Raw genomic sequence first — 25,941 nt, forward strand, 5'->3', positions numbered from 1 at the left:
TCCATCTATCCACCTATCCATCTATCTATCCACCCGTCCATCCATCCATCCTTCCACCCATCCATCCATGCATCCATCCTTCCATCCATCTATCCACCCATCCATCCATGCATCCATCCTTCCATCCATCTATCTACCCATCCATCCATGCATCCATCCTTCCATCCATCTATCCATCCATCCATCCATCCATCCTTCCATCCATCTATCCACCCTTCCATCCTTCCTTCCATCCATCCATCCATCCATCCATCCTTCCATCCATCTATCCACCCTTCCATCCTTCCTTCCATCCATCCATCCATCCATCCATCCATCCATCCATCCATCCTTCCATCCATCTATCCACCCTTCCATCCTTCCTTCCATCCATCCATCCATGCATCCATCCTTCCATCCATCTATCCATCCTTCCATCCATCTATCCACCCATCCATCCATCCATCCATCCTTCCATCCATCCACCCATCCTTCCATCTCCAATCCTTTTATAGATACAAAGACAGATAAAGTGGATGGATAGATGAGTAAGTAGATAGATGGAGATAGAAAGGTAGGTAAGCAGGTAAAAACATAAAATACATAAATAAGTAGGTATAAGGGCAGCTAGATGACATAGTGGATAGAGCATTGGCCCTGGAGTCAGGAGGACCTGACTCCTAAATCTAGCCTCAAGACACCTGACACTTACTAGCTGTGTGACCCTGGGCAAGTCACTTAACCCCAACTGCCTGATCAAAAAAAAAAAAGTAAGCAGGTATAAAGATATATAGGAAGAGAGATATCTCTAGACAGATTAGACAGATGATAGGTAGGTAGATAAGACAGACATATCTAGATAGATAAATTAGATAGGGGGATGGATGGATAGGTGGGTGGGTGAGTAGATGGATAGATGAATGGATAGAAGGAAGGAAGGAAGGAAGGAAGGAAGGAAGGAAGGAAGGAAGGAAGGAAGGAAGGAAGGAAGGAAGGAAGGAAGGAAGATGGATACATCCAGATAAATAGGCAGGTAGGTAGATAAGACAGATAGACTCTGATACAGATAGAGAGGATCTCCAACTATGTGGGAGCGTTGAGCTCCCTGGAAGTGACCAGACAAGACTTCAGGGCTGCCTCTAATAAATGATGTGAAATGATGTACACACAGGAATTTTTCTTTTTATAGAATCCTACACCAAGAGCTCTGAGGAACCTCAGAGGCCGTGTTGTTTCAGCCATTCCCCCACCCCCAAGTTGGCTTGTGTGAGCAGAACTTCCCCCATCTCATCTTCCTGACCAGCCCAGCAGTTGGGAGGAGACCGCTGGCTTTTTCTCTCTGGCCAGTTCTTGTAGACATCTTCTCCTCCCTATCGGCCCATCTGCTCTTATTTAACAGGTCATCACCATTTTGGGACGGAAACATCTAAATGGAAATCAGGCCTAAGGAGAGTGTTTTAGGCAGAGGACATTTAAGTTCAGCCAGCCACATCAGAAGTCTCCTCGTCATAATAATAAATGACTTACAATCATGCAAGGCTTTAAATGCAAATTATAAACAGGTGATTTCTCTTAATCTTCAGAAACCCCCTGTAAGGGCCACTCTTAGAAAGGCAGATTAGTACAGTGGACAGAGCACTGGACTGGGAGTCAGGAAGACCCCAATTCAAGCCTCACCACTGCCACTGACTGTCTGTATGACCATGGACAAGTCACTGAACCTGAAGCTCAACCAATCACTCAACAAGGGCATTTATTTATGTGTCAGGAGCGGGCCAGGGGCTAAGAAGACAGACACAAAAAAGCCTTGTCCTCAAGGAGTGTACAATCCATCACTGAGACACAACAGCATTGGAGCCCTGGATTTGAATCCTGCCTCTGACCCGGGTGACATCAGACAAGTCACTTAACCAGGCATCGAAAGAGGCGGTTAGACTAAAGGGCCTCTGAGGTTCCCTCCCACTCTAGACCCATGAGCCCATCACACGAGTTCTTTCTCTCCATCAATGGAAATGTTCAGACTGGAGGACTGAGCATCAGCCACCAAACCTTCTTAAGAAGAAGAGCTGACAGCAAGGTCAGCCCTGAGTTTAAAGGAGTACCTGGGAGGATGAATGGCAGCACGACTCCCCCTGGTGGTAGAGAAGTGAAGCTCACAATAGTTCTTTCTTCTCTCCATCCAAACCAGAGGTTTGCCCTGATGCCACCTCCCCCTGCCCACCTGGAACAGCAAATGCAGCCTGGACCAGACCTGGGGAGACCCTGGCTGCCGTCTTCCCTGCAACTCCACCTTAGGCTGAGATCTAAACTCACTGGGGAGTGAAGGAGTACAAACTCACCAAACCCCTGACACAGGTATCCACCTGTGAGGGCAGGGAGAGAACACCAACCAGGTACCAGCACTTTATCATCATCATTTCATTTTATCCTCACAGCAACCTGGCAGGCAGATGCTATTATTATTATCCCCAGTTTACATCTGAGGAAACTGAGGCAGAGAGAGGTTAAGTGACTTACCTAGGGTCACACAGCTAGTAAGTGTCTGAGGGCAGATTTGAACTCAGGTCTTCCTGACTCCATACCCAGGGCTCTTTCTAGTAATGATGGTATATTATTTCACAGCTGCCCAAATTCCTACTGCACGAGGTCTGACCAGGGCACAGGGTATAGGCATGTAGCAAGCACTTAATAAATGCTGATCCCCTCTCCCAAGGGAAAGGGGTCTCCTTAGGCTCACAAGATCACAGACAGTGCTGGAAGGGGCCTTCCCGGACACCAGGCCCAACCGCCTCATTTGTATGTATGTATTATTGTAAGTGTGCATGTATATGTGTATATATGTATGTATATGTGTGTATGTGGGTACATGGATATATATACACATGAATATATGCATAGATATGGATATCTCTCTTGTCCCCCCATTAGACAGCAAGTTCTCTTCCTCTCTAGAGAAAGCTAGGTGGCGCGGTGGATACAACACCAGGTCTAGAGTCAGGAAGACCTGAGTTCAAATCCAGCCTTAGACACTAGCTGTGTGACCCTGAGCAGTTCATTTAACCCTGTTTGCCTCAGTTTCCTCATCTGTAAAATGAGCTGAAGAAGGAAATGGAAAATCGCTCTAGGTTCTTTACCAAAAAAAACTCTAAATGGGGTCATGAAGAATCAAAAAAGGCTGAAAAATGACTCAACAACAGATCTCTCTCTCTCTCTTTATATCTATATCTATATATCATCCTGGGGGCAGCTAGGTGGCTCAGTGGATAAAGCACAGGCCCTGGATTCAGGAGGACCTGAGTTCAAATCCGGCCTCAGACACTTGATACTCACTAGCTGTGTGACCTCGGCAAGTCACTTAACCCCCATTGCCCCACAAAAGAAAGAAAAAAAGCATATATATCATCCTCCCATTAGAATGCAAGCTTCTAGATAGACCTCTATAATCATCTATCTTCCTAATCTAATTGCTCTCCACTCCCCACTCCACCCACTTCCCACCACTGCTTTGCAAACAATAAATGTTTAATAAATATTGACTAAACTGGGGATGAGGAGGTAGGGTGGAAGAGCGCCTTAGCCCAGGGAGAAAGAATGAAGAAATGACTCCCTCCACACCCAGGTCTTTAGAATCTCTGGTTTCTTTTGGTGAGGCAGTTGGGGTTAAGTGACTTGCCCAGGGTCACACAGCTAGTAAGTGTCAAGTGTCTGAGGCTGGATTTGAACTCAGGACCTCCTGAATCCAGGGCTGGTGCTCTACTCACTGCGCCACCTAGCTGCCCCTCTGGTTTCTTTTTAGACCAAGCTTAAGCTTCACCTACAACAGTGTCCCCCCAACCCCAAGCTGTGAAAACCCTCTCCACAAGGTTCTGTGGCATCAGTTTTGTAGGAGTTTACATGTGCCTCAATATGTACAAGCTATGTCTCCCATTAGACTGTAAGCTCCTGGAGGACAGGGACTATTTCCCTTTTTTTTTTTTTTTTTTTAATTTCTCAACACCTAGCAGTGCCCAGGACAGAGTGGGTGATTAACAAATGTTTGTTGATTGACTGTTGCTATGCTACTCGAGCCACCAGCATTTTCCTTCCCAAAATAACCTTAAGTAGAAAGTAGACTGGGGTAAGATTTGGCCTTAGCTCCCCACCCCGCAAAAAAGTTTGTTGTTTGTTTTTTTTAAAAGAAATAGTGAAAGGGGAAAAAAAGCAGGAAGAAAAAACCCAATCAGTTTCACCTGGCTGAAAGTGACAGAGAAACAGAGCCCCAGTCCCTGGCCGAGCTGAGTGCCTGGGTTTGAAGGAAATATCTGGGCATCAATGCGCTCATTCTTTCAGAAAGAAATCGCAGCAGGGGCCTGTCTAGTCATCTCTGCTCACCACCTTTCTCCAAAAGGAAGAGGGAGAAGAAAGCAGCCTTTGGGGACTCTCTCTGGCCACAGAATCATAAGATTTTACGGGGAAAAATAGTAGAAGAGAAAGAGTCCTCAGATAACATGGAATGAGGCTCATTCCTCATTTATAGGGTTTTGAGGCTGTTTGCACAGGGGTTCCCAAGTGAGAATTTCTCTGGTCAGGATCCTCTTTTCTACAGAAAAGCTTAGAAACAAGATGCCCATCGCGACATGAAGCATCACCCCATACAGCAGAAGCTTGCTAAGCAACATAACTGAGTCATTATGTTATTTTACTGATACATTCTTGTTTTTATATCACCTTCATTCCCCAAAATATATCCCCTCCTCCTCCCCTACTAGGGAGCCATTGCTTGTATGAAAAGATAAACAAGAAAGAAGGAAAAAAAAATTAAAAAAAAAAAAAGAAGGAAAAAACCTTTGCCCCAAACCAACCAACAGACAATGTCATGTACTGGAGCCTTGCCTGAGTGTGCAAGTCATTTAAATTCCCTCCAGCTCAATTCCCTCATCTGTAAAATGAGGGGGTGGGCTTATGGTCACAAGGCCCCTCCCAGCTCTAGATCCAGGATCTACTAGCCAAGTCTGAAAGCATAAGCAAGATTCCACTCCCATAGTACCCGACCCCTGCACAGAGATTCGGGTTTTTCTCAACTCCTCTCCAAAGCCCAACTTGATGATTACAATTACACCATATTAAGTTACAATTCTTTTCTATCTATTTAACCTTGTAGTCGCTGTAAACCATGATTCCCTTACAAATGCCTGATCTCTATAGAGTAGGGGTCTCCAAACTTTTTTGCTAACTCTGATCATAAAAAAGGACACATGCCCACAGACAATATGCATATATTTGTAAATTATATCTTTGTAATGTATTAATCTATTTACTTGTATGTTTATAAATTACTTATGTAGTCATAGCATAGTCCTAGATTTACAAATTACATATATTCACATGTATATTTCTGAATGGCATAGAGGAACGATTTCATTCATAATTATTTTCATTACAAAACTCAGAGAAAAATTAGAAATTTGAAAAGGATGAGATAAAGATGAGATATCTTTTGATCCTAAAGTTAACAGGAAGCCACATGTGTTTACAGAGTAAAAGAATAACCTCTGCTTTAGGAGGATCCCTTCCACAGCCACATGGAAGATGGTTTGGAGAGGGGAGGCAGGGAGCCAGAAAGGCCAATGAAAAGGCCAATGTGATAGTCCAGTCAAAAGGTGATGAATTCTAGGCACACAGCAGGTGCCTAATAAATTTTTGCTGATTGACCGACTAACTAAAGTAGGGGGATGCTGGGTTAGTAGAAAGAAAGGGGTCAAATGAGAAAGGATGACATGAATGTAAGAATGGCCCCAACAGGGACGGAGGTTGTGAACCTGAATAAGTGGAAGATGGCAATGCCCTGGGACAGTAATGACAAAGTTAGGAAGAGGAACAGGGTGGGAGGAAGGGGTGTCATAAGGTCTGTGGTCTTTCACAACCCATTCACGCCCACTCATTTTGTCCCACCCAAAAAGAAAAGTGAGGAGGAGCTGGGAATCTTACCTGACCCATCACTGCCCTGGAGCACACAGCACACCTGCTGTGATCACCAGGTGATGTAACCAGGTGATCTGGCAGGCAAGGGATGGGCAAATGGGAGGAAGAGAATTTGCCCAAAGGCATTTGTACTGCCACTACTCTGGGCACCCAGCTATTGCTCAGGTTATAACTGCCCAGACAGCAGGTTCTCAAAAGACTGAAAAAATGCTCCAAATTACTATGCAAATTCCCAGAACAAGCAGGTTTCTCTCTCACACCCACTGGATTACAAAGATGACAAGTAACCATTGTAGGAGGCAGTGCAGAAGATCCAGGCCCTGGGAATTGGTCCAGAGCTAACTAAGCTCTAACCTTTAACCTCTAACCTCTAACCTCTTTAACCTCTAAGCTTTAACCTCTGACCCAGTGACATTACCACAAGATAAAATTTCCTAAAAGGCCCAAAGGGGAAAAGGACCCCCATGTACAAAAATCTTTATAGCAGTTCTTTTTGTGGTGGCAAAGAATTAAAAACTGAGGGAAGGGGCAGCTAGGTGGCGCAGTGGACAGAGCACTGGCCCTGGAGTCAGGAGAACCTGACTCCTAAATCTAGCCTCAGACACTTAACACTTACTAGCTGTGTGACCCTGGGCAAGTCACTTAACCCCAACTGCCTCACCAAAAAAAAAAAACAAACACACAAACAAAAAAAAAACAACGGAGGGAAGCTGATTGATCGAAGAATATCTAGACAAGTTATGGTCTGTGAATGTGATGGAATACTACTAGACCACAGGAAACGATGAAGGGGACTATCACGGAGAAAGCTAGGAAGACTTATATGAACTGATGTGGAGCAAAGGGGACACGTTACACAATAATAGCACTGTAGGGGGCAGCTAGATGGTGTAGTGGATAAAGCACCAGCCCTGGATTCAGAAAGACCTGAGTTCAAATCCGGCCTCAGTGACACTTACTAGCTGTGTGCCCCTGGGCAAGTCACTTAACCCTCAATGCCCCGCAAAAAAAAAAGAAACTAGAAATCTTATAAAAACAAATGTTGAAAACTATCTCTACATGTAACTGGAAACACACACAACACACACACACACAAAATAATAATAATAGCATTGTAAAGGAAAACCGCTGGGAAAACCTTCAGAACTCTATGACTCTCTTGGACGATGGTGAAAAACACCTCCCTCTTCTTGGTGATGGGCTCATATGAAGGTTCAGAATGAGATGGGCATTCTCAGATAGGCCCAATAAGCCACAAGACTGTTTCTGCTTGCCTGCAGTCACAGGTGACAAGGGTGGGCTTGTTCAGGGGTTGGGGGATGGCGAAGTGATAGTGATGTGGAAAAAAGAACATCAATGGAATATGTTGTGTGTTTTTTTATTTACTTTATTTATTCATTTATTTATTCATTCATTCATTCATTCATTCATTCATTTATTTATTGCAGGGCAATGAGGGTTAAGTGACTTACCCAAGGTCACACAGCTAGTGTCAAGCGTTTGAGGCCACATTTGAACTCAGGTCCTTCGGAATCCAGGGCCAGTGCTTTATCCACTTCGCCACCTAGCTGCCCCCTGTTGTGTGTGTGTTTTTTTAAAGGCACTTCAGGAGGGGCAGAGACAAGCTGTCTAACATGTTAAGATGGATGTATAATTTTTTTAAATCGAGCTGTAAACATGGCAGATTCAGTTTCACAGGCAAGCCTCTTTTTCCTTCCTTTTTATATAAAAATGTTTCTATGTTGATAACTACCAGGCCCATAATTTAAAAAATAAAATAAAATAATCAATCACATAGAAGATGTCAGTACAAGAAAGAAAATTTTTAATTATTTTTTTTAAAGTAAGCTAAACAGACCCCAAAGAAGTCAGAGACATCAAAGATAAAGGAACAGGATTCCTATGTACAAAAATAATTACAACTGCACTTTCTGTTGTAACAAAGAAATGGAAACAAACCACTTGTTCTCTGGGGGATGGTATTCCATGGTAACATGGCCCCATGAAAGGGCTGAGTCTGAATCCAGGCCCTGCCTTTACTACCTTGTATGACCTTGGGCAAGTCATCTGCCCTCCTTATTTTAATAAGGGGGTTGATCCAAATAATCTCTAGGGTCCTATATACCTATAATGTTATGATCCTAATTAGGCTTAGCATTTTTCCAAGATGAACTCACCAAAGAAAGTCACAGGGAAAGAGCAATATTGGCAAACTCAAGAGGAGATGTTGGCAGGCCACTCTGGGCTGAAATGAACACCAGTGGGGAGGGAATGTTTATATGTCGACTGTTTATATGAAGTCCTTAGTAGCTGAACTTTCCTTCCCAACCATTTTATTGTAAATTCTGATCTTGAAAGAAAGGGAAATGAACAGAAAAACCAAGAGAAAACTATTCCCAGATTAAGAAAATTCGGCTTCTCAGCAATACAGTGGCACAAGATAGTTGCAAAGGACTTGTGATGGAAGATGCCCTCCAAATCCAGAAAACAAAAGAACTATGAAATCTAAATGTATATTGAACCATACTTTTTCTTATTTTTTTTTTGAAGTTTTTCCTTTTTACTCTGATTCTTCTTTCACAGCATGACTAATGGAGAAATATGTTTAATGTGATTGTACATATATAACCTACATCAGATTACTTGCTGTCTTGGGGAGGGGGGGAAGGGGAGGGGGAGGGAGGAGTCGGAGGGGAGGGAAGGAGAGAAAAAAAAATTTGAAACTAGAAATCTTGGGGCAGCTATGTGGCACAGTGGATAAAGCACCAGCCCTGGATTCAGGAGGACCTGAGTTCAAATCCAGTCTCAGACACTTGACACTAACTAGCTGTGTGACCCTGGGCAAGTCATTTAACCCTCACTGCCCTGGGGGGAAAAAAAAAGAAACTAGAAATCTTATAAAAACAAATGTTATGGGGCAGCTAGGTGGCACAGTGGATAGAGCACTGGCCCTGGATTCAGGAGGACCTGAGTTCAAATCCAGCCTCAGACACTTAATACTTACTAGCTGTGTGACCCTGGGCAAGTCACTTAACCCCAACTGCCTCACCAAAAAAAACCAACAACAAAACCAACAAACCAACAAAAAAACAAATGTTGAAAACTATCTCTACATGTAACTGGAAAATAAAATACTTTTTTAATACATTTTTTTTAAAAAGAAGATTCAGGAACTCGAGTGCTAACCTTGTCTCTGGGAGAGACTTTATGGGGAGTGGCAATCCCTGAAAATGATACTATAGCATCCTGCCTCTTGACAAAAGAGGTGATGGACTCAGGGTACAGATGGAGATAGGGTTTTCCGATATAGTCACTTTGGGAACTGGAAATAAAATACTACTCTGCCAAAAGAAATGTTAAAAAAAAGAAAAGAAAGAAAAAGATGGATTTAGATCGTTAAAAGCATTTTCCTTTTCATTTTCCAATGGGAAGGAAAGAGAATACATTTTTGTTCATTGAAAAAAATTAAAATTTTAAATATGCTTTAAGATAATGATTTAGCAGTACTTTCAGTGGTTCCCATGGAATGGCTAAACAAATGGTGGGGGGTAGGGGTGGGGGGGTGGGAATTACTTCACAGTATAAAACAAGCATGAAGAACCCAAAGAGGCCTGGGAGAGCTTAAGAAGGAAGAGCTAATAGAGCACCAGCCCTGGCGTCAGGAGGACCTGAGTTCAAAACCAGCCTCAGATACTTAACACTTACTAGCTGTATGACCCTGGGCAAGTCACTTAACCCCAATTGCCTCACCAAAAAAAAAAAAAAGAAGGAAGAGCTAGAGAAAGACTCTACACAATGACAACCCTGTAAAGAGAAAGAATAAAACAAAACTCAACCCTGGAGGATTATAGCAACCAATAAGCTTGACCCAAGAAAAGAGTTGAGGAAATGGACTCCCCTGCTTTCAAGGCATTGACAGGGGTCATTGTGTTGTTTAATTTTATTGGAATGCTGTTTTTTGGGGTTTTTTTTCTCTTTAAAAATAATTTTGGGGGCAGCTAGGTGGCGCAGTGGATAGAGCACCAGCCCTGGAGTCAGGAGTACCTGAGTTCAAATCCAGCCTCAGGCACTTAACACTTACTAGCTGTGTGACCCTGGGCAAGTCACTTAACCCCAAATGCCTCACTTAAAAAAATTTTTTCTTATAAGAAATGGCACACACTGAGTTGAGGAGGAAATGGATATAGTGAAAAATGACTATTAAAAACATAACAGATCATAAAAAGGGGGGCTGATTGATAGAAGGGAGGATTAATTAGGGGAGGCAGTGGCCAGAAGAAAAACACTTTTGAGGATGGACAAGAAGAAAGGGGAGAAAAAGAGAAAGAGAAAAAGAGAGAGAGAAACACAGAGGAAATAGGATGAAGGGAAATAGAAAATAATTAGAACCGAAAAAAATTTTACAGTAAGTTTCTCTAATAAAGGCCTCACTTCTCAAATATAGATTTATATATATTTAAATTTATTAAAATAAGAGCCATTCTGATCGATAAATGGTCAAAAGATACAAAAAGGCAGTATTTGGACAAAGTAATGAAAGCTATGTATAGTCATATAAAAAATGCTCTAAGTCAGTATTGATCAAAGAAATGCAAATTAAAACAACTGAAGTACTACTATATACCTATCAGATTGGCTAACGTTACAGAAAAGGAAAATGACAAATGTTGGAGAGGATATGGGAAAACTGAGATACTAATTCAGTATTGGTAGAGTTGTGAACTAATTCAATCATTTTGGAGAACAATTTAGAACTATGCCCAAAGGGCTATATAATTCTGTGTATACCCTTTTACCCAGCAGTAATACTACTGTCTATATCCCAAAGAAACCAAAAAAAGAAAAGGCCCTAAATGTACAAAAATATCTATAGCAGCTCTTTTTGTGGTGGCAAAGAATTGGAAATCGAGAGGATGCCCATCAACTGGGGAATGGCTGAACAAGTTGTGGTATATGATTGTGATGAAACACTACTGTACTATTAGAAATGATGAGCAAGGGGGCAACTAGGTGGCGCAGTGGATAGAGCACCGGCCCTGGAGTCAGGAGTACCTGAGTTCAAATCCGGCCTCAGACACTTGACACTTACTAGCTGTGTGACCCTAGGCAAGTCACTTAATCCCAATTGCCTCACTACAAAAAAAAAAAAAAAAGAAATGATGAGCAAGATGGTTTGAAGAAAACCTGGGAAGAATTACATGAACTGATATAGTGACGTGAGCAGAACTAGAACACTGTACACAGTGTATGATGCTTAACTGTGAATGATTTAGTTCTTCTCAGCAATACAATCCAAGACAATTCCAAAGGACTTATGATGAGAAATCTTATCTACCTCCTGAGAAAGAACTGATGGATAGTCTGAATGTCAATCGAAGCATACTTTTTTCACTTCCTTTATTTTTCTTGGGATTTTTTTGTTTGCGTTTTCTTTCACAATATGACTAATATGGAAATGTTTTGCATGACTGCACACGTATAACCTATATCAAACTGCGTGCCTTCTCAATGAGGGGGGAAAGAAGGGAGGGTGAGAATTTGGAACTCAAAATTTTAAAAAACAAATGTTAAAAACTTTTTATATGTAATTTTTTATATTTTTACATGTAATTGGGGGGAAATTTAAAATGTTTAAAAAAGGATCAATAAAAATAATTTTTAAATTGGAGGGGAGAACATTGTTCCTATTTGTATAGCATTTTCACTGAAGCCCTGTGAAATAGAGAATATCATTATCCTCTTTTAGAGAGGAAGAAACTGAAGCTCAGAAAATTCAAGGGACTTGTCCAGGGTCTTACATCCAGGACCTGAAGTGGAAGCTTTGAACTCCAAGGTTGATGGTAACACCACTGAGCCACATGGCCACTCATGATTAGAACAATGGCCTCATCTGAATAACGGGCACCCACATCACAATACCAACATGCTGATGCTCCTAAAGGACAAATATTTTCAGGGCAGAGTTGCTGAGAGTGGCCCTCCCCAAGGAATAATTTCCCTCACATGACATCCCTTTTCCTGCTTGTAAGATGTAAGACTTACTTGGTTAACTTGTGACTCTTCATGGCTATGAGGAATTCCCTGAGGATCTCCGGGCTCTGGTGCCTGCAAGGAGTTTTAGACAGGTACTTCATCGTCTGGAAGGAAGAAAAGGAAGAAGGGAAAGGCATGAAACAGGGAGCAGAGGCGGGGAGCACACAGGAAGGATTCCAAATTGGCCACACTGCCTTCCAAGAGCGTCTGAATCAGCAAGTCCCACACCCCTGACCATCGTCCAACGCACTCATTGCCCCAACACTGGCCAGGCTGATGCTGGGAGAGGCAATTGACCTGAAAAGAACCTCGCTGATGGAAACAGAAGGACTTGGCCAGAAGACCCAAGAGCTGGAAGGGGCAGCAAGGGTCATCTGGTCCAACCCCCTCATTTTACAAAGAGGGAAACTGAGGCCCAAAGTTACACAGAAAGAGTTCCAAGCAGGATTTACACTCAGATCCTCAGAGTTCAGAATTAAGTCTCTTTCCACAGTGCCACAATGTATACATAGGTTATGGAATCCTTAGTTTGGGGGTAGAAAGAACTTAAGAGATGAGAGAGCTTATGTTTAACACTAGCAGCCTGAAGCCTGGAGCAGGGAACAGTTTGGTCCAAGGTCACACGGGTGGAAAATAGCAGAGCCAGGATTCAAATCCAGGTCTTCTGGCACCAAATATAGATGCCTGTCTCTCCTGCATCAATTATGTTACTCCCCAGAATCAGGGTGATTTTAAATGGACTCCAACTTTATTTGTTTATTTGCTTATTAACTTATTTCAAATTGCCATCTGTGATTTTATCCATGGAGAAATAAATACCCAGCTTCCAGCAGGGGCCGTCTCATGGTGGGGGCCAGCACAGGAAGAGTGCCCACACACAGGAAGCGCCGAATGGGGCACTTCAGGGTTGATCAGGCCCATTAACACTGGGGCTGCTTCTCCAACTGAAGCTCCTGAAAATGCTCACAATTCTTTTTGTGGGGTGCTCGTGCCGTCCCCACAAAAAACTCTGGGTTTTACGCATTTTCTTTGTACATACTGATGTGTTCCCCACAGACTTTCATAGAGCTAAGAGATAGCTTTCATATAGACGGCTCTTTGAGCTCAGGGACTGTCTCATTTTTGTCTTTGAACTCCCACTGACTAGCACAGTGCTTAGTACACAGTAGGTACTTAATAATTACAGACAGCTAAGTGACACAGAGGATCCATCACTGGACTTGAGGTCAGGAAGATCTGAATTCACATCCTGACTCTGACATTTCCTCAGCTTTGTGATCCTGGGCAAGTCACTTAACATCTGTTACTTCAATGGTAAAATAATAACAAGGGATAATAATAGTACCTAACAATGATATTTTATTTATATTATATTAATGGTATAAGTTAAATAATATATCAAAATAGTATGTATTTAATACTAATAACATTCCCAGGGTCATTTGTGAGGGCTGAGAAATTATTTATAAAGTGTTTTTCAAGTCTTAACACTATTACACAAATTCAAGATATTATTGTTATTGTTGTTGCTATTGTTACATATTATGTCACATATTACATGTAATATGTAATTATATTATGTTTATATATCACATATTATATGTTTATGTTAAATATGTTGATATATGTAATATACAATTCTATTTTATTGTATTGTGTATGTTCTTGTTATATATTTAGATTAAATATAATTATATTATTATAGATATTACTGTTATGTATTATATTCTATGTTATATATTATTATATTGTCATTACCGCTGTTTTTATAGAATTACATTGTTATTATTATCTCACCTCAGACAGTGTGACCCTGGGACTTATAACTATTAACTCCCAATTGTCTTAAACATTCGGGGTCATCTCCAGTCATCCTGATATATATCTCACTACTGGACCCAGACGGCTCTGGAGGAGAAAGTGAGGCTGGTGACTTTGCACAGCCCTCCCTCATTCAAATCTAATTCATTGCAAGTCACAACATCATGACATCATTTGATGTCATGGTCCTATTTGAGAAGGCCAAACAACAACAAACATTATTATTATTATTATTATTATTATTATTATTATTATTATTATTATTATTATTATTATTATTCATTGATATAGAATCATATTGTTGTTTTTATATAGATGATACATAATTACATTGTTGCTATTATACAATTGTTGCTATTATATATAATGATATTAAAATGATTGATGTTATTGCTACAGGATTATATTATTGATGTTATCATATAAATATAGTATTGTTATTGTGTTAAGATAATGGATTTAGCAGATACTCAGGGACCCACCTGGAGATTTAAACTGATTGAATTAGATAAGGCAACAGACTGTTGAAGCTTACTAAGAGCTTAAGCACATCCGGCGGGTACTTAAGAAAGTAGTTGTTTTCAGAAGCTAACAACTTTGAACTTTGACCACCTTTGGGCCCAGTCAACTTGAAGAACCTCCCATTTCTGGGAGGGGAAGAGGAAGGAGGAAGCAGAGGCTGCACGGAGAGCTCGCTCTTTTTGGCTGGTGGCAGAGGACTTCAGAAGTGGAAGCTAGGGAAGTCCAGGATCGTCGGGTTATAGGAACTCTGTTCTCAATCTTTCTCTTTCTTTTACTATTTTTCAATAAACCCGTAAAAAAAATCCTAAATTCGTTTGTCAATGATTTTAGTCAGTTTCCCCCAAAACTGGGGGAACAGATTAGAATCCACATTTAGAATTTTAAATTACACATTATTATATAATTATCATTGTGGTGGTTATTATTTTGTTATATATTGTTTAATTATACTATTTGAGGGTGTTAGTGCATAATTATATGATTGTGATTGTTATATAGTTGGGTTGTATAAAATCTTAATATTAATAATGCCATTATAATATAATTCCTGTTGCTGTTATTGTTATATAATGTTACATAAAATTATCTTCTTGTTGGTGCTGCTGCTGCCATGGGACAGTTATGGTGACAACAACAAGAGGTGGTTTTGCTACGTGCTTTGGGCAACGGGAAGAAGGAAGCCAGCCATTGACGCATCTACCTCCCTGCCAGTCAGTCGCAGGGAAGGCTCCAGGCCTCGGCCATGTTTCAGGGAGGGTGACCCCAGATGGAAGGCCTGTGGGCAGCTCCCTCTCCTCTGTTACCAGGCCTTGAACTTCCGTTCCAGCTCTCACAAAAGCTTGTCCCCTTCTGTGACCCAAGAGCATCAGTCAGTCTGCATACTTGGCCCCCTTCCCCAGAAGGCCAGAGGAAGGGGAAGAGGGACTGGGGAAGAGGAAGAAGGATGAAGGCTGTTTTGTATGCAAACCCCCACCCCTCCCTCTTCTAGCCCGGCTGCCCCCTCCCCTGCCTGCATCTTCTGTCCTTGAGGCCACCCAACATTTTCCAGGCCAGCCTGAGAACAAGAGACAAGTTCTCTTTACAACTTTTAACCTCGTCTGCGGTCAGTGGGAGGGAGAGGTCCAGGGAGGGAAATTCATTCCTTGGACTGGAGCCCATGCAGATAAGTACGTACAGATGGACGGTTTCAAACGCCAACTCCCCACGGCACGGGGTATAAGGCGAGTCAAGAGGAAATCTCTCTACCAATACCCTCTCAATGAACCTCAAAATGGGCCCCAGTGATAGAGAAATCAGGAACAAGATGGCGACCCAAGACCCCCACCTCCCTCAGTCTAGTCTGACCTGCAATGAGAGGACACTTGAAAATGCAGTCGGGAGGGGCAGCTAGGTGGCGCAGTGGATAGAGCACCAGCCCTGGAGTCAGGAGGATCTGAGTTCAAATCCAGCCTCAGACACTTGACACTTACTAGCTGTGACCTTGGGCAAGTCACTTAACCCCAATTGCCTCACCAAAAAAAGAAAGAAAGAAAATGCAGTCAGATAAGCCAAACACATCTTATTGCAATTAATTGACAAAACATAAGTGAACTCCAAGATGGCATGGCTACTTCCACCATCTGAAAGAGGAGGATCAGGAGAACCAAACGCTAACTAAGTTGTACCACATGCTCACACTGTATAAACTGTCTCCCTCTGTACTCACCATTCTCTGCCTCAGTTTTTCTACCTTTAAAATGGGGGCGGGGGGGTCAATATTTGCTACCTTAAGCATCTCCATTTCTCAAGAGCCCCAACAACTCAGCACAAAAAATGCTCCCAAAGGCAGCTAGGTGGCGCAGTGGATAAAGCACCGACCTTGGGTTCAGGAGGACCTGAGTTCAAATCCTGCCTCAGACATTTGACACTTACTAGCTGTGTGACCCTGGGCAAGTCACTTAACCCTCATTGCCCCACCAAAAAAAGAAATGCTCCCAGTCCACGAGGTGTTGGTGGAACCAGATGTAACCGACTGAGCTAATTCTTAAACTGTTCATGTGAGCATTTATACACCTCAGAAATTGGCAAATGCTACAAATTAGGATTTAATTTATTGTTTTGATGGTCTAGACTTTAAAAAGTGGTAGATTTAATGTTTATCATGTAGATTAAACTTAAAGGTGTGTTGAAGGTGCAGTTTTTCCCTCCTAGAGAGCCAGTTGTCAAACATCTGCATGCCCATTGCTGCCCCAAGCAGCGACAATCATAAAGCATTTAATCAAGTTAAAGCACAGCTAGAAAGAGTGGGTAGAGCTGAATTCTCACCCAGGCTCTGCCCCTAACTTGCTATGTAACCTTGGACAACCAGCCTCTCCTCACTCATATGAAATATGAGGGGGTTGGATAGAATGAGCTCTACAGGGCCCCTTTTGGTGCAGATGAGCAAACTGAGGCAGACAGAGGTTAAGTGAATCATCGTCATCATCACAGCCGCAAGAACAATAATAGCCAACATTTATATAGTGCTTACTATATGCCAGGCGTGGTGCTATGGGTTTTATCGACATTATCCCACTTGATCCTCACAACTCTCGGACAGAGAAGGAAACTGAGGCTCAGACAAGTTAAGGGATCTGCCCAGGGTCACACGGCCAGTAAATGTTCCCCAGGGAGATGTGAGCTCACCCCTCCCTGACTCCAGCATTCCATCCAAAATGCCAGCATGAATCCTGCCCTCACAAACGCTGACCCACCCAATTCCAGCTGCCTCAGGCTTTGGACTTCTGCCTTCCCCGGAAAGTCCCTCTCTGACCCCGAGCATGTGTAACGCTCACCTCTGTCCTCTGCCCCACTGGAAGGGCCCCCTCAGCAGGGGGCCATGGAGGGAGGGGGGGGGGAATGGGGAGGCAGTAATGAGGGAGGGGGGCATAGAGGAGGGGCTGAGGAGCAGGGACTCAGGCAGGTGGGGCCCCCAGAGGACAGATGACCCAAAAAATATAGAGACACCTCCAACTGCAACTTATTTGGCTCTGAGTCAAACCAGGTGGCCATTGGGATCTTGGCCAGGAAGCAGCTGATGGTGGAAGGGGGAGACAGAGAGACAGAGACATAGAAAGGAAAGGGTGGGGGAGAACGAGCACCTTGCAGGCTCACCTCGTACATGATGGTGTTCAGGTTCTGCTGCCCAGAGCTGTGTTTGTTCTTCCCACTCTCTTTCCGCTGCTCTTTGAGATCCGTGAGTAACTGGAATACCTGGTGGAGGGAGACCACACAAAAAAGTTTCGATGAGAAAATCTGAGGCTTTAAACTAAGAATGCTCTCCCCTCCCCTCCCCACCTCTAAAACAAGAGACATTGGAATTCAGTAGTTAGCAAGCCCAGAAAACCTCACCTTGATTTAATCTTGCTACATGTATGATCCTGGGTAAATCACTTAATCTCTCTGGGCCTCAGTTTCTTCCTTCATAAAGTGGGTGGGATGGACCTCTGAGGTCCCTTTGAAGAGGACAGTGTGCTAGAGCTAGTCAAGAAGACTTGAGTTCAAATACGGCCTCAGTTACTTACTGGCTGTGTGACCCTGGACAAGTCACTTATGCTGTTTGCCTCAGTTTCCTCATCTGTAACATGGGAATAATACTAGCACCTACCTCCCAGAGCTGCTGTGAACATAAAAAGTTTCCTTCTAACTTGTAAAGCACTTGGCAAACCTTAAGGCACCATATAATACTAATTATTATCACTACCGCGGTCATTATAAAATGAGATAATAATTGTAAAAAGCACTTGGCACATAGTAAGCATTATATAAATGTATTATTATTAGCTATTATTGTCATGGGCAGTTAAGCGGCACAGTGGACAGAGTGCTGGGCCTGCAGTCAGGAAGACTCATCTTCCTGAGATCAAATCTGGCCTCAGATACTTACTAGCTGTGTGACCCTGGGCAAGTCACTTCACCCTGTTTGCCTCAGTTTCCACATCTGTAAAATGAGCTGAAGAAGCAAATGGAAAACCACTCCAGCATCTTTGCCAAGAAAACCCCACGTGGGTTCACGGGAGAGTCAGACACAACTGAACAACAACAAAAATCACTGTCGTCATTATTATTACATCCATGTCTTTGATTGTGTCTGACACATCCTCCTTTTGCTTCCTGACTTCTCATCCATAAAAAGAGAGATTTGGGCCTGCATTGGTCATATGCCAATGAAATCACAGGCTGGGGTCTAAACCAAAGCCAAGCTGTTTTTCCACACCTGAGTGATTCCTGCAGAAAGAGGGAAGCCTGATTCTCCTAAGAGGAAGTCTGCTACAGAGTCTGGAGGAATAGCAAATGGGCAGGTTGGCCAAAATGCTACAGAACCTCTCCCCCTTTCCTCCCCCCCCCCACCCCCTCTCCCATCCCCTGATCCAGGGCTGATGTCCTTGGTTCTCCGAGCTCAGGCAAAGCCAATGCTATCAAAGGGAGACGTCACACACAAAGAAAACAAAACCCTTCCTGTTTTTGAAAAGCAAAAGGACCACAGAGAATGGAGTCCAGAGGAAGGGCCAAGGTCTCTGGCTGGTAAGGATGAGGCCCCTGTCCTCGCTGGTCCTGCACAGAGCTCACAGGAAGCAGACCCGTGTGTACAGGGAGTGACCTGCCCACAGCTGGGGCCACATTCTCCCAATCACAGAGATATGACTCCCAGGGGCCAGGCCTGGACGGCCAAATATGCAGAGCCAGGGCAGGCAGGGGGCTGGGCTGAAGGATGAGCTGGAGGGCAGGTGGACCACAAGGGCGACCTCACCCATGATCCCAAAGAAGTCACGGTCCCCACAGGCTTGGATGTGGCTGCTTTAGTTCACTGGCTAAATATGCTCCCTTCCTCCCCACCCCCAACCTAATACGTCCCTACACCTCTCATTTGTATATTTGATTTGAGGTTTGCAAAATCTTTATAAATCTTTTTAAATCTTTATGGGGGGGGGGGGCGCAGCTAGGTAGCACAGTGGATAAAGTACTGGCCTTGGATTCAGGAGGACCTGAGTTCAAATCTGGCCTCAGACACTTGACACTTACTAACTGTGTGACCCTGGGGAAGTCACTTAACCCTCATTGCCCTGCGAAAAAACAAAAAAACAAAACAAAAAAATCTTTATGAGGAAAAATGTATTCTCTTCATTGTTATTATGGATACAGCTTTCAATATTTTTGTTGGGTTGAGTTGTTGCAAAGATCGCTGTACCTACTTTACAGAGATGGAAACTCAGACTAAGTTAAGTGCCTTGTCTATGGCCACACGGCAGGATCTGGACCCAAGCCTCCACACTCCCAGCCAAGCTCCTCTCCCACGCTGCAGGTTCTGCCGGACAATTCCTCCAGTCCAGAGCTGATCTCGTCCCTTCCAGCTCAAGCTGCGCCCGTAGCTCGGCAGCATCTCTAAGAACCACTACAGATGGGAAGCCCTCCACAACAGGACGCCCCCTTCCTCCATCACCCCCCTTTTCCAGCACTCTGCAGTCCAACCACACAGGCCAGCCCAGACTCCCCATATCTTAATTCCAGGCACTGGCTGTCCCGAGTCCATGAGCCCTCCTTCCCCCTGCTTTCCTTCCAAGATCAGCTCAAGCCCCACCCTCTTCTACTGATGCCTTTCCTGATTGGATTAGGAATCGAGAGGACCTAGAATTGAGTCCTGGCTGCCTACTCCTTAGAGGACTCTGCGCAAGTCAATCAACCCCTTGGGCCTCAGTTTCCCCATCTGTAAAATGTGAAATCACACACACTAATGGCCCTGGTGAGAAGCTAGATGACCTTTGATCTCTAAATCCTTTAACTCTGACAGCCAGTGTCTAAAGGATCAGGGATGGGGCTGAATGGCCTGTGAGGTCAGGGCCATCTCCGAGGGTCTATCTGTCGCTCACGGGGTTCAGGAGCCACCAAGGACCAAGGCGCTTGTCCGATAATCCAACCCAGAGCCAATTACCTCATAATTGCTGAGCAGAGCGGCATTGGCATCCTTCCTGCAAAGGAAACAGAGAAAGAAAAAACACAGTTATAATCCCATCAAGAAAAACAGAGCAGCAGGAGGATGCTACTAAATGACCTCTAAAGTCCCTTCTAATGCTGAAACCAAGATCTAATTAAACCACCTCCTATTCCCTTGGGCCTTACAGGAAAGTGGGGGTCAGTGGGAAAGAAACAAGCCTCCCCAGGTACCTGGGAGGGGCCTGGGCCTCTCCTCTTCTTAATCAACACATACCAATTCAACAAATAGGGTGAGAAACTACCAGAAGCACTGTAGACAATGGACTCCAGGCCTTGAGTCAGGAAAACTCATCTTCCTAAGTTCAAATATGGCTTCAGACACTTCAGTAGCTGTGTGACCCTGGGCAAGTCATTTAAACCTCTTTCTCTCAGTTTCCTCATCTGTAAAATGAGCTAGAGAAGGAAATGCCAAACCACTCCAGTGTCTTTGCCAAGAAAATCCCAAATAGGGTCACAAGGAGTCAAAAATGACTGAAAATGCCTGAACAGCAATGTGCTAGGCACTGTGCTAAGCAATAAAGATACAAAAAGAGGCAAAAGCCAGTCCCTGCCCTCAAAGAGCTCGCAATCCAATGGGGGAGACAACACGCAAACAAATATATACAAAGTGAACTCTATTCCAGAATAAGAAGACTAGAAAGTGAAGAAGGAGTCAGGTGATGAAGCATAGAGCACTGAGCTTGATGTGAGCCTTGGGACCAGAGCTTGAACCCTGACTGTCTTCTCACATCCTTGAAGAAGTCTTTGGAGTTTCAGCTTCCTCACCTCTAATCCGAGGGGAGTCGGATGAGACGTGCACTGAGGTCGCCTCTAGTTCTATGCTCCAGAGGATAGAGCGGTGAGATATGTGTGGTCTGCAGGGAGGGAAGGAAGCAGAGAGCAGGGGCTGAGTGGAGCCTTCGGACCTGGATGCTCAAAGGAGAGTGTGGAAAGTCCCTAATGTCATCAAAGGAAGAGCAGCAGGAACAATCTCTGCATGTGGCTGCAAGAGCTGGAAGGAGATCAAGCTGAGCCCTGAGAATCAGGGAAGAAAGAGAGCCAAGGAGGATTGGGCCATGTTGGGGAAGGCCTGGTTTGGGCCTGATTCAATGGACAACAGTGAATCACAGGATGTTCTTGGACCAGGGAGCAACAGAAGTAACCTGACGTTGATTATGCATGTGTTGTCTGGGAGAAGCAGGTTGGTATAGTAATAGACATGGACATGGACATGGATATAGACATAAAGATGTATATAAACATAGGCACAGACACAGACATAAACACAGATAAAGACACAGACATAGACATAGACATAGGCATAGACACTGACACAGACATAGGCATAGACACTGACACAGACATAAACATAGACACAGATATAGATATAGACATAGACACAGACACAGACACAGACATAGGCATAGACACTGACACAGACACAGACATAGGCATAGACACTGACACAGACATAAACATAGACACAGATATAGATATAGACATAGACAAAGATATAGACATAGACACAGACACAGACATAGGCATAGACACTGACACAGACACAGACATAGGCATAGACACTGACACAGACATAAACATAGACACAGATATAGATATAGACATAGACAAAGATATAGACATAGACACAGACACAGACATAGGCATAGACACTGACACAGACACAGACATAGGCATAGACACTGACACAGACATAAACATAGACACAGATATAGATATAGACATAGACACAGACATAGACACAGACACAGACACAGACATAAACACAGACAGAGACATAGACATAGACACAGACATAGGCACAGACATAGACACAGACATAGACATAGACATAGACATAGACATAGACATAGACATAGACATAGACATAGACATAGACATAGACATAGACATAGACATAGACATAGACATAGACATAGACATAGACATAGACATAGACATAGACATAGACATAGCTGGCCTGGGAACCAGGAAGACCCAAGTTTGAGCCCTGCCTCTTGGCACACACTTGTTGTGTGACCCTGGGCAAATTAATCTCTTGGTGCTCTGCACAAATTTCTGATACCATACACTCCAGAGAAGGTGCCAACCTGCACTAGTAGAGTTTCTCCACCTGGAAGTTCCCTAAATCAACGAAAGCAAAGCTCTATTCTCTAGTCTATATTTTGGACGTATACACATACACACACACAAATACTGTAGGATCACAGATTTTTAGATGGAAGAAACCAAAGAGATCGAGGCAAATTCTTCCTCATTTTACATATAAGGAAACTGAGGCTCAGAAAAGCTAAATGACTTGTGGGAGGTTTACAGTTTCACAGATTTAGAGCTGAAAGGAACCTAAGAGGCCATCTAAACCAACCCCTTTATTTTACAGATGGGGAAACTGAGGCCCATAGAACTCAAGTGATTTGTCCAGGCCATACCAGTAGCTCAATTTAGAGTAGTAAGAGGTAGGGACTACACAGAGGCAAATTTAGGCAGGACTGACAATTAGAGTTCAATTAATTTGGGCCTTCACCTTTCTGGTATCATAGATCACTCTCCCTTTGGCAGGCAAGGAAAGCCTATGGACCCCATCTCAGAATAATTTTTTTTCAAACAATTCATAATGGAAGGAAAAGCTAAATATCAACGAAAGGTTAGTGAAAATAAAGGTTCCCGCCCCCCCATTCAAGTTCACAGGCCCCTGGAAATCTAACCATACCTTCCTCAACAAAAGCTATTCTAAAAAGGAATGAAATTTCTTGCTTTCTCAGTGAGGAGGGAGGAGAGGGGAGAGCAGAAGAGAAATTGGAACACAAAAAAATTTTTTTAAGAATGTTAAAATTTGGGGCAGCTAGGTGGGGCAGTGGATAGAGCATCAGCCCTGGAGTCAGGAGGACCTGAGTTCAAATCTGGCCTCAGATACTTGACACTTACTACTCCTTTTACATTTTACAGATGGGGAAACTGAGGCCCAAGGGGTTGATAGACCTTGTGCAGAGTCCTCTAAGGAGTAGGCAGCCAGGACTCAATTCCAGGTCCTCTCGCTTACTAGCAAGTCACTTAACCCCAATTGCCTCACCAAAAAAAAAAAAAAGAATATTAAAATTGTTTTTACATGTAATTGGAGAAAAAGTTAAATATTAAATTAAAAGATAAATTAAAAGTGGAATGAGTTGCATTGGGAGAAAAGTGGGCTTTCCCTCATCAGAGGCTGGATTTATTCCATGTGTTGAAGAAATCTGTGCTCAGGTGTATGTTGGATGAGATGGCTACTGAGCTTCCTTCCAACTCGGGAATTTTGTGATTCTGTTCCAGGACTGGGATTTCCTGAAGTCTAAAGTTGGGAAATACACGAGTCTGTTACATCACGGAGAGGGAACAGGAGGTAACAAGTGGATGGTCTTTGTGTTCCATCCATCAATATCCCTGTCATGTCAAGAGGAAGGTCCCCAGCATGTTGGGAGGATCTCTTTTCATCTTCCTAAGTAGAATATATGTTCTTTGAAATCAGGGATTATTTTCATTTTGGTTTTTGTGTTCCCAAAGCCTAACAATTTCTGGTAACAGAAGGTGTCTAATAAATGCTTGTGGACTGAATGACTCCAGGACATTTGTTCTGACCAATAAAAAATGAATTGGACCACACAATGGGTCTAGTCCTGCGCCTTGGTTGGGATTCATGACAGCTGTGGTATGACCATCTATACCTGACCCCACTGGTGCCCCATGGCCTTTGGGTTTTTTTGTTTTTGTTTTTGGAGGCAATTGGGGTTAAGTGACTTGCCCAGGGTCACAAAGCTAGTAAATGTCAAGTGTCTGAGGCTGGATTTGAACTCAGGTCCTCCTGAATCCAGGGCCAGTGCTCTATCCACTGCGCCACCTAGCTGCCCCACCCCATGGCCTTTGGACCCTAGGGACGGGCTGTTGCAGTGATGAATCACTGCTTTAGTAAATCAAATGGGAGACATAGAGAAAGCTACCTTCCCCCAAATGACCTCACCTCTCATTCATTCCATGAAATGGAAAGATGAATTTCCAAAACAAGACCACAGGAAGAAAAAGATCTAATTAGTGTCCACAGTATCTATCCATCTCAACCTGAAAAATGCTAACCAGATCCCACTGATCCTTTACTCATTAAATAATGTAATTCAATTTAATGAAAAGGCAGGGAGGCTTATGGACTGAGGACAATTTGTGAGACCTAAAATGCTTCTGAATGGATGGTTCTGTTCTAAACGGCTTAGCCGGCTCTCTTCTCCTAAAAGATTTCCAGGGAAGGCAAAAGGGGAAAAAAATATATAGGAATCTTGGGACAGCTAGGTGGCGCAGTGAATAGAGCACCGGCCCTGGAGTCAGGAGTACCTGAGTTCAAATCCAGCCTCAAACACTTAACACTTACTAGCTGTGTGACCCTGGGCAAGTCACTTAACCCCAATTGCCTCACTAAAAAAAAAAAAAAGATACACAGAGAATGGATGCAAGGTAACCTTAAAGAGGATGGCATTTATAGCTGGACATAGTGGGGGAGGGAGGAAAGAGACCAAGAAAGGCCTCCTTTGCCACTGAACAAGTATTTCTTAGAAAGTGCCTATAAACCATAGGGCCTCTAGGTGGCGCCACAGTGCACAAGGCAGCGGGCCTGGAGTCAGGAAGATTCGCTCATCTTACTGAGCTCAGATCTGGTCTGAGACACTTACTAGCTGAGTGACCCTGGGCAAGTCATTAACCCTGTTTGCCCCACTTTCCTCATCTGTCCAATGAGCTGGAGAAGGAAATGGCAAAACCCCTCCAGGATCTTTGCCAAGAAAACCCTAGATGGGGTCCCAGAGAGTTGAAAATGACTAAACCACAACTTATAAACCAGTGCTACGTTCCTAGGCTTTTGTCTTTGTGACCCAAGATCTAGCCCAGCCAACTGACCCACTTATTAATGCTTGTTGACTAATAGTTCTTCCCAACAGAAGATCCCAGGTCTAGAGCTGCTGGTGATCTCACAGGCCGTCTGGGCCAACCTTGCTGCCCGCCCCCCCAGTCCACAAACACACTTTATAAATAAGGAAACAAAGGCCCAGAGTGATTAAGTGACTTCCCCATCCATCAATTAACAAGCATTTATTAAGCACTGACATTCCTGAGATAGAGAAACAATCTATAAGCTGTCAAAGGAGACAGCGTTACATCTTCTGTATATATACGGGATCAATCTAAAATAAAGACAACATATTTAGAGAGGGTGGCTACCAGCATGGAGGTATCAGGAAAGAAAACAGGCATAAGGAAGTATCTGACTTGGATCTTCAAGGAGGAGCAGGAATCTCAGGGGTGGAGGAGAGAAAGGCATTCTGGGCACAGAGGATGACCAGTATGGAGGTGCAGAGAGAAGCTGGTCCGGATGGACCAATGTGGGCATAAGGAGAAATGATATGTGATGGAAAGAACAGGAAGACAAAAGGTTCTAAAAGTCTTTAAAAGTCAAATGGAGGGGCAGCTAGGTGGTACAATGGATAAAGTACCAGCCCTGGATTCAGGAGGACCTGAGTTCAAATCCAGTCTCAGTCACTTGACACTAACTAGCTGTGTGACCCTGGATAAGTCACTTAACTGTCACTGCCCTGCCCCCCCCCA

The 25,941-nt window shown here is 43.5% G+C and overlaps 1 protein-coding gene across 1 annotated transcript in view; it reads right to left on the reverse strand.

The window, feature by feature from the left end:
* LOC122726637 (CGRP receptor component) overlaps positions 1–25,941 on the reverse strand; it is a 51,948-nt gene that overhangs the window by 17,731 nt on the left and 8,276 nt on the right. The window contains exons 2-4 of the mRNA XM_043964474.1: positions 20,264–20,300; positions 17,449–17,547; positions 11,983–12,077 (exon numbers count right to left, since the gene is read on the reverse strand). Coding sequence (XP_043820409.1) covers positions 11,983–12,077; positions 17,449–17,547; positions 20,264–20,300 — 231 coding nt within the window. The remainder of the gene's footprint in view (positions 1–11,982; positions 12,078–17,448; positions 17,548–20,263; positions 20,301–25,941) is intronic.

The sequence above is a fragment of the Dromiciops gliroides genome, chromosome 4 (genome assembly GCF_019393635.1).
Source record: "Dromiciops gliroides isolate mDroGli1 chromosome 4, mDroGli1.pri, whole genome shotgun sequence".
Lineage (NCBI taxonomy): Eukaryota > Metazoa > Chordata > Mammalia > Microbiotheria > Microbiotheriidae > Dromiciops > Dromiciops gliroides.